Source organism: Pseudopodoces humilis, chromosome 28 (assembly GCF_049639895.1).
Source record: "Pseudopodoces humilis isolate 2021_Gansu_Grassland_sample_001 chromosome 28, ASM4963989v1, whole genome shotgun sequence".
Lineage (NCBI taxonomy): Eukaryota > Metazoa > Chordata > Aves > Passeriformes > Paridae > Pseudopodoces > Pseudopodoces humilis.
Window position 1 is genome coordinate 4,816,590 of NC_142227.1, and position 18,515 is coordinate 4,835,104.

Sequence of the window (18,515 nt, forward strand, 5' to 3'; positions counted from 1 at the left end):
ATCCTGCCCTTGAGGACCAATTTGGTGCTGCCCTGGCTACACACGGGGATGCTCAACCCTCTGCCTGCTGCTTTCCAAGCTGTGCTGCTCCTCACCAGGAAGGCTCCCAACACTTTTCCATCCCATGGTGGGGTTGTGGGCCCCCCAGCCAGGAAGCACTGATTTTCCAAATTGGAAAAAAAAATGGGATGCGAGAAGGAGGGGCCAGGGAGGGGGATGCATTTTCCTTGTTTTCTTTTTGGGGCCGGACTCATCCAGCAGCTCTCACCAAATGGAAAAAGGCAGTCAGAGCACGCCTTGTGTGCCGGGCCAGGCGCCAGCCGCCGGGCTGGCTGCAACTGGGGCAAACTGGGGGAGTTTCCCACTGGTCCAGAGGGAGTGGAGAGATCCAAGGCACCTACAGCTCGAGCAGCAGCACCCAGCATGCTGCAGGCATGGGGGACCCGACACTGGGGCGTTGTGGCCTGGCAGCGCCTGACGCCGGCACAGCGGCTCTGGTGGGCACAGTGTCAGCTGGGATTTCAGGTGGGATTTCTGCACCTGGTGGGACAGATCCTGGCATGCAGATCCTGCAAAGGGGAGAGGGTCCAGGTGCTGCTGAAGTGGCCAACCTTGTGCAGGTGCCTGTCCCCCTGCAGCACTGGCTCCAATATTGCCCAGCCACTTCCCGCAGGTTGTTGGCCCGGTAAAATGGCAGGCAGTGGGATTTATGGAGGTCTGCTCGATTGGGATAACCTCTCTGTGTGGTGAGAGGATCCACATCCCTGGTGGGTATGTGCCTCTGCCAGTTTTTTCTTCTGGTTACACTGGGACACAGCCCAGTGAGAATGAGCCTGGCAGCCCCCCAAGCCTCCTCTTGGAGGGACTTGGCCAGGAGTGACCCCCTGTCCCTCTGCTCCACAGGATGAGTTCCACCCCTTCATCGAGGCGCTGCTCCCCCACGTCAGGGCCTTTGCCTACACCTGGTTCAACCTGCAGGCCCGCAAGCGCAAGTACTTCAAAAAGCACGAGAAGAGGATGACGAAGGATGAGGAGAGGGCGGTGAAGGATGAGCTGCTGAGTGAGAAGCCGGAGGTGAAGCAGAAATGGGCCTCGCGCCTCCTGGCCAAGCTGCGCAAGGACATCCGGCCCGAGTGCCGCGAGGACTTCGTGCTCTCCATCACGGGCAAGAAGCCCTCGTGCTGCGTCCTCTCCAACCCCGACCAGAAAGGCAAGATGCGCCGCATTGACTGCCTGCGGCAGGCGGACAAGGTGTGGCGGCTGGACCTGGTCATGGTCATCCTCTTCAAAGGGATCCCGCTGGAGAGCACCGACGGCGAGCGCCTGGTCAAGTCAGGCCAGTGCACCAACCCCATCCTCTGCGTCCAGCCCCACCACATCAGCGTCTCTGTCAAGGAGCTCGACCTGTACCTGGCGTATTTCGTCCGTGAGAGAGGTGGGTGCTTGTCTGCATGCAGGGCAGAGCCTGGCTGTGCCCTGCCACAGCCAGCTCCGGGGGGATTTGTTTTAGTTTTCCCATCCCCATCTCTAGCTGGGGACACTGCTCCTGAACACCTTTCCCATTACAGACCTTGCAGTGCTTTCCTCTCTCCAAACTGCTTCTCGGGTGGGTGCCCCCAACCCTGGCCCCTGTTCCCCAGCCATGACAGATCCCAGGTGCCCAAGAGCAGGAGGATGCAGAGGTCCCTGAGCATGCTCCTGTCTCTGGGCATTCCCAGCATGGAGTTTTGGGGTTAAACCCAGAGCTAACCCCACATCCTGCATCTAGCTGAGAGGAGTGGGTAGGCAGCCTGGGCAAGGAAGGGGCAATCTGTTCCTAATGCATCCCCAAGGGCTGGAGCTGGGAGAGGTCCAGCAGTGCCCATTTGCCATGGACTACGGTGCCAACCCCTCAATGGCAGAGCAGGGACAGGGGCAGTGAAGTCAGGGCACAGCAGTAACATGGGTCGGGGCAGCTCCCACCCATGCTGGTTCCAGCCCTTCACCTGCCTGGGGGTCCCATGAACTTGCTGGGAGAACTGGCTGCTTTCATTGCAGCAGGGAAGGTCAAACCTGCTCTCAAAGATGTCAGTCAAAAGGGGGAAACTGAGTCATGATGTGCAGTGCAGGCAGCAGGTCTCAGTTTGGGTCCCTGAGCCTTTGTCCTCACCACCGGCTCATGTCATCTCCTCGCATGTTGGGAAGGGGAAGCTCCTAAGTAGGTATTTTACCTGGGCAGGTTTGTTGTCTCTGGCTGGTGACATGCTGGCACAGACACCCTGCCAGCAGCTGGGGTCCCCCACAGACCCTGCCAGCACCCCCAGGTGTGTGAGGAGCCAGGGGAGATGCTGTGTGATCCTGGGTGACGGCTGGGTTGTTGCACAGGGCTCAGACAGGAGGGTCTGTGACATGCAGCCCATGGTGTGATCAAGGGGTTCATGGCCACCTCTGGCCAGGCCAGGCTACCCAGGTGTGCGGGGGTAGCAGCATATTGGTCCCCTACTGGCAGCACCTCCTGCCCATGCCACACATGTGGGTGATGTTCCCTGGCCCCATGAGCCCACCCTTATCAACACCACAGCAGAGGGAACATGGGACTGGTGGCTCTTTTCCTGGTACTGGCCAGAGCCCAGAGACAGACAGTGACACCACAGAGGCCACCATGGTGCTGGCATTGCCAGCAAATCAGGTGCCAGTGTTGTGAATCAGTGTGGGCACACGCTCTGCCCAGCCATCCGTGGGATATGCTGGGTGTCACTGGGGAAACTGAGGCAGGGCAGGCATGTGACCTCCCCCACTACTCAGGGGAGGGGTTTGGCAGGATTACCAGGCTCTCGTGGATTTGGGGAAAAGCAGGGCACTGCCTCCAGCAGGGAATAGCCAGGGCCAGACCCTGCCCCAGGGCCCATGTGGGACCCTGGGCTGGTGTGGGGCACGTTTGTGGTTGAGCGTGCAGCAGGAGCTGCCTGCCCAGCCGTGTCTCGTGGGGTGTGAGCACACGTGCTGCCAGCACCACACACCCGTGCCCCTGCACGTGACTCCAGGGCAGCAGGGACCCAACGGGGCCTGGCACCACCGATTCCCAGCAGGGCACGGGGAAGGGTGGGTGCTCTGCTGGGAATGGGGGGCCCAGGGTGCAGGCTGGGGGCTGTGGGTGCCCTGTGCACCTGGGCAGGGAATGGGGTGTCATGTACTGGGCTGAGATATGGCTGTGCTGAACTGGGGTGCTGCATGCTGTGCTGGGGCACCCTGTACTAAGATGAAGTTGCTGCATGCTGGGCTGGACTGGGAGCGCCCTGTGCTGGCTCAGCTGGAGGTGCGGTGTTATTCTGGGCTGGAGTACCCTGGACTGGGCTGAACTGGGAGCCCCTGGATGCTGGACTGGGAGTCTTGCAGTGGCCAAGCTGAAGGCAGGGACCAGGACCCCAAGGGATGGGGTCCTCATGTGCAACCTGGTGTGCCTCACTGAGGTGCTGTGCTGGCAGGTTCCCTGGCCATGCTGTGTCCAGCTGCTGTCCCTGGGAGGTGCCAGCTGCCCCCCTACCACCCCCCGCCCCTCCACCGGCGACCTTGACCCCAGTGTCTGGGTCCCCAGCAGTCGCAGTCACCTGACTGTCTAATTGGGAACACAGAGGCTGTAAATACTCTCTGATAAGGCCTGGCAGCCTCTCACTTTCACTGTTAAGGTCGCTCTGGCCCTGGTTAAGGGGGACCAGGATGGGCCAGGAGCAATAGTGTGGGACCCCTGGGGTGCTGCAGGCTGGTGGGTGCTTGGCATGGCCCAGTCCCAGCCCACAGTGGGCACATTCCGTCAGGCTGTAGCTGATGGGGGGTGGCCTCCAGCCTCCCATCTTGGTGGGGAAACTGAGGCAGGAAAGAAGCCACCACATCGATGGGACCCTGCACGGCATGGCCAGGCTGGTGATAGCACTCGAGGGGTGCTGGGGATCACTGTACCACAGTGGGTTCAGTGAGCTTCTCCCTGCCCGACATGCTGCCCTCCTGCTCCCTCCTAGCTGCTCCTGCCCGGCACACTGCCCCTTCTTACCTGCCTCCTCCTGCCTGATTCTGCCTCCTCCCTCCTGCCTGCCCGCTCCTGCCCTCTCCTGCCTCCTCTCACCTGCCTGCCCGCTCGCTCGAGCCTCCCGCAGCATCCCCAGACAAAGACAGGGGGCTGGGAGGGTCTCTCCCACGCAGGGCCCCCCGGCCGGGCAGTCCGGGCTCCCCGCAGCCCCCCGTTATCAGCCCGAGCACGTGCGCCCGCGCTCCCCCGCCCCCGCCGCCCGCTTTTGCCGGTGTCAGCACAATTTCGCAGCCGCTGCTCTGGCAACGCCGGGGAGGCGGGGGATGGAGGAGCCCCCGGCCCTGCGCTCCCCAGCCGCGGTCTGGGGCAGCCTCGGCAGGGGCTGAGCGCCCTGACGGCCCCCCAGGCCCACGCCAAAGGCGAGCTCTGACTCTCGGCTCTTCCCCCATCGTCGGCTTTCCGTGCCCCCGGGTGGGCGAACTGACGCCGGGCTGGGGGGAGGTCCCGTCCCAGCCCTGCTAGCCCCGGGGGTGGCCCTGGGGTTCAGGGAGTGCCGGGCGCCTGAGTCCTCCCCAGGCCTGCACCAGCCCTGCTCTCATCCTGCACCCAGCCCTGTGACCGCCACCCCCGGCACCTTTGGGGCAGGATGGGATTGGGATGGGTGCGGGAAGGGCACCCGTGATGTGAGCAGGGTTTGATGCAGGAAGCAGGGCTGGATGCAGGGTGGGAGCGGGGCTGGATGCAGGGTGGGAGCGGGGCTGGATGCAGGATGGGAGCAGGGCTGGATGCAGGATGGGAGCAGGGCTGGATGCAGGGTGGGAGCGGGGCTGGATGCAGGATGGGTGCGGGATGGGTGCGGGGCTGGGTAAGGGCTGGGCTGTGCACACCGCAGTGGGGGAGGGGACGGCGCTGCAGCCCAGAGCTGGGTGTGCGGCGGGGGGGGGCGGGGGGGCTGGGGGGAGCTCGGAGGTCGCTGGTGAAAGTCAAAAGCATTGCAGTAAAATGGTAATCAATCTCCCCAGCCGATGGTGCCAGGACCTTCGGAGCATTACGGAGAGATTCCTCCCAGCAGCTCCCGTCGGCAGCAGCCAGTCTGGGGTGGGGAGGGACAGTGCCCCCCTCCCTGCACCCTCCCGCTAGTGCTCGCTACCTCCATGGGCTCCCTTCCTGCGCCCTCACCTATGCCTCAGTCCCTGCATCCCCATCTATGCATTCAACCGTCCTTGTATCCCCATGCTAGTAGCTCCCGTCCTTGGACCCCCCCAGCCCACCCAGGCTCCCAGAGCCGGGGAGAGGCACAACAGGGGCAGTGCTGGCCCCTCACACCCTCTAAGGTTCTCTGCTCAGCGGGGCAGGGGGTCGAGGCTCTGCCCTGCAGTGAGCTTTTCCCAGCACTGCCCCTTGGCTGAGGCCCCAGACCGAGTGGGGTGGGAGCAGATGGGTGCCCAGGGCAAGCAGGCAATGGGCCCCAGGGTGGCATCGAGCCGTGTCGTGCCGCCGCCAGCGGACAGCACCTGGGGGGAGGCAGGGACCCCCGTGCTGTGGCAGCATCTGCGTCTCCCACCGCCTGGCAGCCCTTTATCTCCCCCCACCAGCCTCGCCGCTGGGTGCGGCGTGAGGCAGATGGCACCAATCTGCCGGGGAGCCCGTGCCAGGGCTCTCGTCCCAGGCGCGCTGCGGCCGTGCCAGGCCGGCCGTGCCAAGCGTCTGCTCAGCCCCTCCAGATGGAGGGGCAGGCGTTTCCCCGGGCACCGCCGCTCCGCCAGCCCCCGCGCAAATATTTATCGCCAGGGTCGTGAGAAGATTGATGGCGTTAACAATATTTGGGATCTGTCATTCGCAGAGCTGGGCACCGGCGGGCAGGCAGGCTGGAGAGCCCCCCCAGCACACAGATGAACACGGGCAAACCTTCCCCCTGTTTCTGGTATCTCTACTCCCAAGCAGCCAGAGAGGCCGGGCTTGAGGGGAACGAGGTAGGCAGAGCCCAGCAAGCCCAGGACGAGATGACCCCCCCACACCCCACCCCGGGAAACGGCACAAGGGTACGAGACAGCAGAGAATCCTCAAGGGCTGGGTTCCTGCCCTCAGGGCTGCGCGCTGCAGAAGCGGGATGGGAGGGGGCTCCCCAGGGTGCCACCCCCTCGCCACCCCTGTCTCCTGCAGCGTCACTGCCCGGGCTCCCGCCGTTCCTGAGCCCGGCCCCGCTGCGAGCCTGGCGCTGGCACGGCCGGGGCGGTTTCCATGCGCTCGAGTCTCCGGATCGATGTGCCGGCGACCTTGGGGAGGTCAGGGCTTCCCCGGCTCTCCCGCAGTGCGCCGAGCCGGCGGCGTGCTGGAGCCGGACGGCTTCCCCGCAGTGCCCGCTGCCAGCCCTGGCCTCGCGTCACCGCTGGAGCGACTTGAGCCGTGCTCAGCCCGGCGGCCCCGGCAGCGTGAGCGGTGCCTGCCGGGGACCTGGCACAGGCTCCTGTGCCGCCGGAGGGGACAAGGGGCCAGAGCGGTTCCGCGCACCGTTAGGCACCCGATGAATAAAAGATGAGCGAGCTCCTCTCACGAGCACCTGCCGTCCCCCGCCCTCGCCACCCGCCGTCCCCCCGCGCTGGCAAGCCCCGTGCCCTCCCCGGGGCCGCAGTTGCCATCCTGGCCGGGTTCCCGGCTTCGTGCTGCGCTGGCAAGGGACAGCTGGGGCGGCAGATGCCCACGGTGCTCCCTCCTGCCCATGGCCGCGGGAGGGGAGGGGAACAGACGCCGGCAAGCCCCCGGTGTGCCCCTACACCCCCGATCAGGGTTGGCATTGCCAGTTGGGGTATGGAGATAGTCCCCTCTCACACTGGCCCCTGCACTGGGGCCTTGGCCAGGCCTGAGAAGGGCTTGAACCTGCCGCCTCAGCCCTTCATGGTGGCGATACTGGGGCTTGTTTTGGGGGAGAATCGGAGGAGCCATGGTGGGGGCCCATCGGACTTGGGGGGGAGGCTGACTGTGCTGTGGGGCTCTGCCACAGGGCTGGGATTGGTGGGGCAGCAAGATAGCGGCAACATATTTCCCTTTCCGTGTCCCTTTTCCTTTCCCTTTCTCTTCACTTTAATACTTTAATTCCTTCCTTCCTTCCTTTCCTTCCTTTCCTTCCTTTCCTTTCCTTCCTTTCCTTCCTTCCTTTCCTTCCTTCCTTTCCTTCCTTCCTTTCCTTCCTTTCCTTCCTGCCTGCCTGCCTTCCTGCCTTGCCTGCCTGCCTTTCTCTCCTTTCCCTCTCTTCCCTCTCCCAAACGTCTCTCCTCTCTCCCACCCCCTCCCTGCAGCTGCACCCCCAGATGCCCCCAGCCCAGGGAGCAGGGACTGGATGCCAGCACCCCGCAGGGGAGAGTCCCAGGGAAGGGGGGGGCTCAGCCTTCTCTTTGTCTGTCCCACTCTCCCCATCCCTTTCCCCGCTGCCATCTGTCCCCGCTCGCCTCCGCGGGCGCCGGCAGCCCTGGATGGAGCCCAGGCCTGGCAGGGCTGAGCGAGGGGGCGGCCGCGCCGCCCGCCTGGGGGGGTTCCCCCCGGCCGCTGCCATCTCCCCGTGCCGGCCGGGGTCGGCCGAGGACAAACCCGCTCGCTCCCAGCGCCGCTCGCTCGCAGCCGCCGGCCAACGTGCTCGAGCCTCGCAGGCTCCAGCCCGGGCCAGCTGGCCGCGGCCGGCGTACGTGGCAGCGGGGCGCGTCCGTCCCCCCCGCACCTCGGGGGATGCCTCCGGCCAGGACCTCCCCGGGGCTTCGCTCGGCAGGGGGAGGAGAAGCTGCCGCCCCCGCAGCGTTCGTGGCTGAGGCCCAGCAAAGCCGCCTCACCCCGGCGGCCCCGCAGCGCTCCGGGCATGGCGGGGGGCGCCGGGCGTTATAAAGAGCGTGGAGGGGGGAGGGGGTCCCGCAGCCCGGCCGGCCCGGCTCAGCCAGGATTTACCAGGCACACGCGGCGGTTCAGGGTGTTATATAAAGGAGGTTACACAAGCAGGACGGTTCCGGGTTTATGTAAGGGCCACCCCAGCCTGGCGGCAGAGGGATGGACAGTGGGACGGGCAGCGGGCGGGCAGGGCCGCTCGGACCTGGGCGTCACTGTGGGACAGGGATGAGGAGTTCTGGGGGTCCGACAGGACCCCAAATCACACCCTCCCACAGCCTCGCTTGCCCCAGCCCTTGCAATGGGATTTGCCCCACGGCACATTGGCTCCCTCCGGTCTCCAGGGGTCTTCCATCCTGACCGGGCTGTTCACTCTGGGGCCTGCTGGTCCACGCTGTGGCCACGCTGATCCGGAGGAGTGCAGTGACATCTGAGGAGGTGCTGGGGCTGCGTGGCCACGGAACGTGAGGCTGGGGGGGCAGTTCCCCCCCCCCCCCTCCGAGCCAGCCCCCAAGGGAAACTGAGGCACGGGGCAGACGCCTGCAGGCAGCACTGCTGAACCCTCGCCCATCCCCTGCTCTCGGCTGGCAGAGCCGGGGGAGAAGGAGGAAGGCTGCTGCCCTCGATGGGGGGCTGGGACTGCTCACACCGGCGCCAGCAGCTCCCCCAGCCCCCGGCATCCTCCGGCCTCTGCGCCTGCGCCCGCGCTTTGCCGGTAACACCGTGCCCTGTTACCGTCAGCGCCCGGGCACCGAGCCAGGGCTCTCCCGCAGCTGCGCCGGCCCCGGGGGGTACCCGGCCTGCCGCGGCACCCCCCCGGGCCGGCCCTGCTGCCCGGGGGTCGTTCCCACGCGTTGAGACCGCGGGCGGGTGTCGCCGTGGGGCCCGGGGGCACCGTGCCAAGCAGCGGGGCCGGGGTGCGGGATCCATAATTCAATGGGTGGCGCGGGGCCAGGCTGCCAGCGCGGCCCAGAGCCCAGGCAGCCCGCGGCCCCCCCGGGCACACACTTGGCTATTTTTAAAAGAGATTGGATCGACCTGTTTGGGCACTGAGCACTCTCCCCCGCCTCGCCGGAGACGACCCTGGCACTGGCCCCCTCACCCCCCCCCCCGAGCTCTCCATAATGTGTTAACAGGACCACCCCCACCTCCATCCCCCATCCCGGCCCTCCGAGGGGATGTGGAGGGTGCAGGATCAACGAAGCAGCGGGGGCGTGGGGGAGCTTTACAGGCTTCTTTCTCCTCTCTGGTGCAGTCGAGCCACTTGTTGGGTCCTGGATCTAGAGTCTCCTCAAAACACCCCTTGAGGGGAGCGAGGCCCGTGAGCCCAGGGCTCCCTTCGCCATTTTAGCGCGCCAGCCGGCGCAGGCGGCCGTCACATGGCGGTGAGAGCAGCGCTTGGCCCGGCCGCTCTGCGCCGAGGAGGCAGCCAGAAATCTGCTGGCAAGCTCAGCCGCCCAGCCACGAGGAGCACCCGGGTACAGAGCCCCAAGCTCGCACCCACCGCCTCCATCAGCCCCGACACGAGGGTGCTGAGAGCGGCTGCTGCCAAACCTCCGAGCTCGGCAAAGGCCCCGGTGCTCCTTGGGCTGCTGTGGGTGGGAGAGGAGAGCTCGCTTTGGGGGCAGGTCCCCAAAGAGTCCCTTAGGAGCAGGGCTCGGTGAGGTGGCATTGGCCGTGCTGGGTCAGGTGGTGCTGTGGGATGGTGTGGGGGGTACAGGGACATGGGGCCCACCCGGTGGGCACCCGGGGTTAGTGATGGCCCTGGGGGAGCAGAGACCGGGCTGGAGTGGTTTGGTATGGGCAAAAGTCCACGCGGCGCACCTCGGGATGAGTGGGGGTCCCTGGGCTGAACCAAGGGCTGAGTGAGCACCTCTGCGGTACCAGGCGAGGGCATGGCCTGGGGGGCTACCCAGAGACCAAGCACCTCAGGACTGGGCAAGTGGGTGCCATCTAGGAGACAAGTGAGGTCCCAGGGAGCCCTGAGGCCATGGAGAGGGGCTGTGGGGATCCGGGCTGGCCTCACTCTGTGACCACCAGCCTCCGTCCTGCACCTTGGCTGGGCTCCACCACTAACCACTTCCAGAGCTGCCGCCGGATTTGTTGTTTTTAGAGGCGAGGAGGGGCCGTGTCCGGCCACGCGGTGCCCGTGGATGCGCGGGGGGTCCCCACTGCCACTCCCCCCGTCCCAGCTGGGTTGTGCCCCTCTCACTCCCATCACCCACACCCCAATACATGGGCACACAGCCACTTCAAAATGGGGGAATGCAGTTAGAAAAAGAGAAATGGAGAGAAGGGAAGGAAAAAACCCTGCGCCAGTCTCCAGGGGGAGTTTCTGCTCCCTAAAATGGCTGCCTGGAAGGAGCCAGGGGTGCGGGCACAAGGAGGCTGCTGGTGGTGAGCAGCATCAAGGCAGGATGCCATGGGGCGGCCAGCGAGGTGCCAGGCTGGCACGGGCTGGGCGGAGGGGACGGCGACAGCTGGGCAGGGAGACAAAATGGCTGATTCAGCAGCAGGGTTGAGCAGTCCCAGGGGCTGGGGGCACACAGGGGTGTCAGGCTGAGGGGTGGCATGAGGCCCACGTGGATAACTTGCCCAGCCAAGGATAACCAGTCTGGGAGCCACATGTGAGTGCAAGGGACTTGAGAAAAAGGAGGAAAAAACAGGGAGAAAGGGAAAAATCCCAAGGCGGGCACAAGGGCTGGCAGTGGCAGCTGCATGATTTTGATGGTGTTTTTGGATTGTCTCAGCCATTTCCTGGCATCTGCCAACGCTGCCAGAGAGAAATGCCGAAGGCCAAGGTGTGGGAGGAAGAGGAGGATGGAGAAGCAGGGGAAAGAAGGAGTATGGGGGAGAAATACTTGGCAAAAGTTATGGAAGGGCTTTGGGAGCAGCCAGGTGAGGAAGGATGCGCCTGACTGCAGTGTCTGGGTTGTGCCAGGCCGCGACAGAGCTGCTGAGCCGGGATATTTTTAGCCAAGAGGGAGCAGGGCCAGACAGGGCTCCAGGGGTCAGAGCAGGTGCTGCCCCAAGCCCTGCTGCCCTTCAGGAGCTGGGCAGAGGCAGGACAAGGTGCCACAGGTTATGCCATGCTCCAGTGACACTGCCTGGTGGGGTGGCACTGGGTCAGAGATAGAGGAGAGGGAGAGGAGGTGAGGCAGGAGCAGGGCCAGGTGACCATCACCTGGCCCAGAACTGGGGATTCCCTTCCTGCAAGGAACAGTGCCCAGATCCTCCATGTGGGGCTGTCCCTGCTCCTGTCGCTGGCAGGGAGGGCAATGGGGGCTGGTTGGTGAGTGTTCCTCAGTGGCTGGGGACACGCCAGCTTGGTGGTGGCCCCACTGTGTTGTGAGAGCTGCTGGGCAGCCTATGCCTCAGTTTCCCCCAGCAGGGCAATGAGGGGGCAGTCAGCTGCTGGGCAGCGCTGGCTCACACTGGCGTGGAGGCTAACGCTGGCAGGGGGGGCTCACCCTGGTGGCTTTGCCTTTTGCAGATGCAGAGCAGAGCAGCAGCCCCCGGACAGGCATTGGCTCGGACCAGGAGGACAGCAAACCCATCACGCTGGGTGAGCGCAGCAGGCAGGGCTTGGGCAAGAGGACGAGGGACACCCCAGCCTGTCCCCAGGGTCCCTGCCATGGTGGGGGAGGGGACCCATGACACATAATCAAGCTGCCTGTGCACTTGTGTCCCCCAGCCCCTGCCTGGCCCCTGCAATGAGCTGGGCATAGCCTTAGCCTTGTCCTACACCCAGCACAGTCCCACTGAGGCCACAGCCCTTGGGCACGGCAGCTGCCATGGGGGTCCCATGGTGGGGGTGCAGCCCCAAGCCCTGCAAGCACTCTCAGCCACAGGGAAACTGAGGCATTGAGCAGGTCTGGGGCATCTTCAGCAGAGGGGACCAGTTGGGATGGTCTCTTGCTGGAGCAGGGAGTGGAGACTGAGGAGGGGGACAGATGGGGATTTGAGGTGCCCTCAAGCATTGTCACAAGGCAATGCAGGATGGGAGAGATGGTCCTGTTGCCCCCTCAGCGCGCCCTCCTCTCTCCCGCACAGATTCTACAGACTTCCAGGAAAGCTTCGTCACCTCGGGAGTGTTCAGTGTCACCGAGCTCATCCAAGTGTCCCGAAGTGAGTTTGACTGTGATGCCACAGCCCAACCCTCGCCTGCCTGGGCACAGCAGCGTCCCTACAGCCCCCACACCCCACAGTGGGCTGGGGGCCCCCCTCCCCACCGGTCCCCCCTGACCCCACTCTCTTCCCACAGCGCCGGTGGTGACGGGCACAGGGCCAAACTTCTCCCTGGGGGAGCTGCAGGGCCACCTGGCCTATGACCTGAACCCCTCCAGCACCGGCATGAGGAGGACACTGCCCAGCACCTCCTCCAGTGGGTAGGTGCCACCAGGGCTGTGCCAGGGCGGTGCCGGGGCCAGCCCGAGCACGGCCATGGGGAAGGTGAGGGGCAGCCAGATCCTGCCACGGGCTGGCACTGACCTATGGCAAGCTGGGAGAACTGGGGGTGTTCACCCTGAAGAAGAGAAGGCTCCAGGAAGACCTCAGAGCCCCTTCCAGTGCTTAAAGGGGCTCCAAGAGAGCTGAAGAGGAAGTTTGGACAAGGAATGGTGTCCCAGGACAAGGGAATGACTTCCCACTGCCAGAGGGCAGGGTTAGATGGGTTCCCTTCCCTGTGAGGGTGGGCAGGCCCTGGCACAGGGTGCCCAGAGCAGCTGTGGCTGCCCCTGGATCCCTGGAAATGTCCAAGGCCAGGTTGGACTGGGCTTGGAATGATCTGGGGTAGTGGAAGGTGCCCCACCATGGCAGGGGATGGAAGGAAATGAGCTTAAAGTCCTTTCCAACCCAAACCATTCCATGATTCTGTGACCCTTCCCTGTCCCCAGGAGCAAACGGCACAAGTCGGGGTCCATGGAGGATGACATCGACACCAGCCCTGGGGGCGAGTACTACACCTCCTCCAACTCCCCCACCAGCAGCAGCCGCAACTGGACAGAAGACATGGAAGGGGGTAGGTGTCACCTCTTTACCAGTACCCTTCCAGTGCCCTGGGGCCCCCACCCTGCTCCCAGCATTCCACAAACCACTGCCAGAACCCCCTGTGACCATCTGTGCACCATCTGTGCCATGGTATCCCTGTGGACCTTCAGGTCACAGGACACACTGGATGTGGGGGCTGCTATGCCATCCTCAAGTCCCCCAGAACATCCCTGCTGCTTTTCCATGGGGTCTGTGGGGCTGCTGTCAAACCTCCATGATTTAGGCAGAGGCTCTCCATAGGTGCCCAAATGGCCCCCCATTTTGGACAGGGCTCTGTGGGGGCTGCAGTGTTGCTACAGGGAGCCCTGTTTCAACATGGGTTCTGTCTGTAGGGCCAATCCAGCCTCCAGCCCCACTCCTGATCCTGCAGCCCCACACCAGCCTCCCCAGGCCCCAAGTCAGCTCCCCCAGCCCCACATCACTGTGGACAGCTTTCTGGCTTAGTGTTTTTTTCCCCTTTCCTGTCTAGACAAGCCCCAATTAGCTGTTCATTAAGAAAGGGGGGGCTGGGCTAATTAAAGTGATGCTGCAGGGCTGGCACAGCAGCTCCCACACCCTGAGGTGCAGGCGAAGAAGCTGCTCCTCTTCCTCCTCCCTTGGCTCTTCTCCTGCCTCCCCCAGCAGTGGGGTGGGCTCCACGCCAGCCCTCTGGCCCTGCCAGAGCCTGGGGGTGCCCAGCTGGAGGCATCGATCCTGTTGGAAGGAAGTTTGGGGGATGCAGGTCCAGCCCCCAGATTGTGTCCCGTGTATGCAGGGACTGTGCCTCATCCTGCCCCACGGGGCTGGTGCACGGGGGATCCTGGGGAAGGTGCAGCCCCCTCCCCAAAATGGTGCATGGTGGCAGGAGGGAGCTGTGCCAGGGCATGTGTCCCCTGCCAGTGGCCTGACCCGGGCAGGGGTGAGGGCGGCTGGCGGGGGGCTCAGCCTTGGCAGCAGGGGGGCTTGGCAATCCTGTACGGGATGTTCTGGGAAATCCTCCTAACGCCCGGCTGAGAAAGGGCTAAAACCATTACCAGGCCCAGAGCTAAAGCCACAGCAGCAGGGGATTAATGTGCCTACCAACCCCCCCATTCAGCCCCATGCCCTGGGGTGGCCTCGGGGACCTGGGCAGCTGCTGCTTCCAGGGGTCTCTGCGGAGGTCACCCCCATACTGGCACCTCTCTGCCCCCCCAGGAGCTCCTGTAGCCCCAGCCCCATGTGCCAGGGGAGGTGGGGGCTGCAGGGTCACAGTGGCACCCATGAGGGCACGCACTTCTACCAGCAGGATGGGACACACACGCACAGAGCTGTGTGCACGTGCATGCACACACCTGCAGGAACACACACGCAGGTACACACAGCTGTACTGGTACAACACATGCACTCACATTCATGCACATAGGTGCCCACCCTCCTGCCGGCACACACACGCTCACATCGCACCCTCCCCACGCCCACCCTGACCCCGGGGTGCACCCTGTCCCCAGAATGAGCTCCCCTAACACTGCACTGAGATGGCAGCAGCCACGGGATTCGGGGTCCCGTGGCAGGTCCTGATGTTGCACCCCACTTTCCCCAGGCATCTCCCCCACCGTGAAGAAGACAGAGATGGACAAGTCCCCCTTCAACAGCCCATCGCCCCAGGACTCCTCGCCCCGGCTGAGCAGCTTCACGCAGCACCACCGTCCCGTCATCGCTGTGCACAGTGGTGAGTGTCCTGCCAGGGAAACTGAGGCACGGAGTGAGGGCTGAGCGATCGGGGTGCTGGAGCAACCACTGGCTAATGACACAGGTGTGTCCCCCCTTTTGCTGTCTCCCGCAGGTATCGCCCGAAGCCCGCACCCATCATCTGCGCTGCATTTCCCCACCACCTCCATCCTTCCCCAGACGGCCTCCACGTACTTCCCGCACACGGCCATCCGGTACCCGCCTCATCTCAACCCGCAGGACCCGCTCAAAGATCTCGTCTCGCTGGCCTGCGACCCGTCCAACCAGCAGCCCGGACCGGTAAGGACGCAGCCCTGTCCCCGCACCCATCGCTCGCCTTGCCGTGGGCACCGGGGGCCGCTGCTGCCCGAGGAGAGTCCCCTGGACCGGCACCGCCGCCGTCACCTCTGCCGCCGCATGGGGGGGTCGGGGTCGTATGGTGGCACCGCTGGGACGTTCTCTGGGGCTGAGCTCCGGCCGTGCCGTGCGTTGGTTTGGGAGCGCTGCTGCGCCCGCTCCATGTTGGCACCTCGTGTCTGCAGTGATGAGGTGCCGTGCCCCAGCTCAGAACGGGGCACCGCGGGTGTTGGGGTGCTGGTGTTGAGCCGTCAGCTGGAGTTGGGGTGTTGGGGGGAGCGAGGTGTCTGCCTGGGGTGTGTGACCATCTCCTGGAGTCACCATCCACCAGCGTGTCCAGGAGAGTGATGGGCTTGGTGTGCCCCATCCACCTGCAGAGCCCAGGGGTGACCCATCGGCTCCTCACCGTACCCGTGCCCCCAGTGTCCCCATGAGGGTGGCAGAGCCACACCATGCTGCTGTGGGCCTTCCCTTGCCACAGCACCCTGCATCCCCATGCACCCAGTGCACCCCACAGACACGGGCCCCCACATACCCCACACACCCAGCACCCCACACCCCACGCCCCCATCACCAAACACTTTGTACCAGCACTGTGCACACCCAGCACCCAGTGCATGCAGCACCCAAACCATCACCCCATACACCCAGCATCCCCAACACACAGCACACCCACCAGCACTCCATGCACCTCTTGAATGGCAGCCTTCTTACCCAAAGCCAGAGCCTGGGGGTGTTCCTGCTTCCATACTGTCCTGTGCCTCCCTCAGTCCTCCCAGATGTGGAGGTTCTAGGGGAGCCCCTCTGACCTCTGCCCACCACTTGCCCGTTTCCCCTCACCAGAAGGGCCTGATGCCAGGGTGAGGGACATGGCTGCTGTGGCAGTGGCTCCTATGCAGTGGCTCAGTGCTGGGCTGATGGCCACCGGATCAGGAGCAATCACAGCGGGGTTGGGCACAGAGCACTGGTGCAGGAGCCTTTGGAGGCTCTGGGTGCCCCTACCCCTCCAGGGAGTGCTTCAGAGACCACCCTGTCACTGTAGAGAGGGGTCCCAGCACCCTGGCTCCAGCGTGCGCCACTGTGGGTCATGACCCCCATGGGGCATGTCCTCCACAACCCCCCCAGATCCCTCCTGTCCCGCCGTCATTTCGTGCCTGCTGCCAACGCCGACCGTTCAGGGCCGCTCTGAGACCCAACAAACTCATGTCTGCAGTGAGGGACACGCCGTGCCTGTGCCGGGGGTGTCCCCGGGGCTCCCCGGCCGTGCTGGTGTCCGCATGCGTCCTAATGGCTTGTGCTGTTTGTTTTTTGTCTGTGTTGTCCCCAGTTAAATGGAAGTGGTCAAGTGAAAGTGCCCAGCCACTACCTGCCCACGCAGATGCTGGCGCCGCCACCTCCCCCCGGCATGCCCCGCTTGGCCGTCTCTCCTGACACCAAATCCACCACGACAACTTCCGAGGGAGGGACGACCTCGCCGACATCACCCAGTAAGCACCCGCGGCGCCCACCCTGCTCCCCGGCCCGGCTGGCCCCCTCCTCTCGCAGCCCCCCAGGGTGTCCCCCTGTCCCGGTGCTGGGGGGATGTTGGCGGAGGTGGCCTCCCCGCAGCCGGGGAGAGGGCGGCAGCTGGCACGCCATGAGTTTGCTGGGTCTCAGGCAGGTCGCAGCGGACAGGGTTTGGGCAGGTGGCTGCTGTGGCCGCTGAGCCAGGGGGTGACGTGCTGGTCCCAGGGACCAGCTCGAGCCCCTTGTTCCTCTGAGCATGAGTGGAGCCACAGCAGAGCTTCCCAAACCAGTGTCTTGCCCAGATCCTCAGTGTGAGCTGTGCTGCGGGGGAAGCTGTGGCTTCTCCGTGTCTGTTTATCCCACCATGGCGGTGGCTGTGCTGCCGGGAACGGGGAGCAGCTGGCACGCGGGTGGCACTGGGACTAGGGGCAGTGTGCCTGGTGCTTGTGTGGGCTGTCGTACTTCTGCTGCATGGGGTCCTTGGCGCCGGGAATTCTGGTCTTGTCGGGTATGTGGAGTGACACCAGTGCAGGGACTGTGTGCTGGTCCCCCAGAGCCCTTGGCAGGTGGCACCTGAGATCTTTGTTAGCACGGTGGCTGACAAACTCTTTGCCCTTTGCTCTACCTCAGGGGCCATAAGTGCCTCGGCCAGGAGGGTTTTGGGTGCTGGGCCAAACAGCCAGAGGGGAGCTGGTGTCACCCCAGACTGGCATTGGGGGTGTGTGCTGCAGTGGAGGGACACTGTGCTGTCGCCACACTCTGCCAGGGGGTTGTTCCTGTTCCCATCCTGCTGTACCCATGGGACATGGTTCCCCAAGTGGCTTCCGTGTCCCCACACAGTCAAGCCCTGCCTGATTGAGCTGTTACCCTGTCCCTGGGTAATGGGCCATGGCTGATTGCCAGAAGCTGGTCAGCAGGAGCAGCCATCCCACGGCATGAGGAAGCCAAAGCCTGGACAATCTGGAGGGGACAGCATGGGATGGCATGGGGTGGCCTGGCTGATAATGGGGTCACAGCCTTGAGGAGGGACAGAGGAGTGCAAGTTCCTGCAGGCTCAGGATGCGTTAGGAGGACGTTGGCTGTCCTCAAGGGGTGCAGCTGGTTCCAAATCCCCCATTCCCCTTGGCAGCGTTCTGCTTCCAGCAGGGCTGAATGCAGAAGCTCAGCAGGGCTGGAGGTCCCCACTGCTGGATCCCCAGCTGAGGGATGGAGGTGGCAGCAGGGTGACATGGCCAAGTGGAACTGGTGGCTGCCATTGTTCTCCCCGTGGCAACTCAGCTCCAGAAGCCGCAGCGCGGGCACAGCCGAGAGCACCATCTGCGCCTGCACCCCGGGGCACTTGGCCCCCTCAGCCTCGGTCATCACCCTGAAACCACGGGTGGTACTGTCCAAGCACAGCACCCCTGGGTGCAGCACCCCTGGGCTCCATTCGCCTGCCATCAGGTCACAGCCAGGAACGTCACTCGGTCACCAGCGCCGGGTGCCAGGGAGCTCCGTCCCAGCAGTGCCAGGGAGAGGGCCGGGCCTGGCCCGGGGGGGGACAGTGGCAGTGCCACCCACAGCCCCGTTAATGAGCTCTCATTTGTTCCCCAGCCTACTCTGCACCAGGCACGCCCCCTGCGAACCGTTCCTTCGTGGGATTAGGACCAAGGGATCCTGGGAGTATCTATCAGGCACAGGTGAGAGCGGGGATGCTGCTGGGGGGACCCTCCTGCCCTCGCCCCGGACACCCTTGGCACAGCATCACCGTGGGCATCGCTGTGGGCATGGCCAGTGCTGGCATCACCGTCGTGGTCGTCGCTGACGTGACAGTGCTGATGTGGGCATCCCTGCCATGGCACCCCTGCCGTGGCATCACTGCTGAGGGCATTGCCACCATGGCATCACTGCCGTGGGCCTTGCCACCATGGCATCACTGCCATGGCATTGCTGCCGTGTTTATTGTTCCTGTGGACATTGCTGCTGTGGGCACTACCGTGGGCATCACTGCCGTGGGACACTGTTGCTGTGGATGTAGCCTCCATGGCCATCGCCGCTGTGGCCT

General features: G+C 64.5%; 1 protein-coding gene across 4 annotated transcripts in view; it reads left to right on the top strand.

The window, feature by feature from the left end:
* NFIC (nuclear factor I C) overlaps positions 1-18,515 on the top strand; it is a 44,260-nt gene that overhangs the window by 17,909 nt on the left and 7,836 nt on the right. For 2 of the 4 annotated variants that reach the window (XM_014260054.2, XM_005531344.3), the window contains exons 2-10: positions 904-1,435; positions 11,367-11,438; positions 11,927-12,001; positions 12,138-12,261; positions 12,769-12,893; positions 14,481-14,609; positions 14,724-14,908; positions 16,293-16,452; positions 18,065-18,150. In XM_014260054.2, coding sequence (XP_014115529.1) covers positions 904-1,435; positions 11,367-11,438; positions 11,927-12,001; positions 12,138-12,261; positions 12,769-12,893; positions 14,481-14,609; positions 14,724-14,908; positions 16,293-16,452; positions 18,065-18,150 — 1,488 coding nt within the window. The remainder of the gene's footprint in view (positions 1-903; positions 1,436-11,366; positions 11,439-11,926; positions 12,002-12,137; positions 12,262-12,768; positions 12,894-14,480; positions 14,610-14,723; positions 14,909-16,292; positions 16,453-18,064; positions 18,151-18,515) is intronic. The other 2 variants (XM_014260056.2, XM_014260057.2) reach the window with 2 other exon arrangements.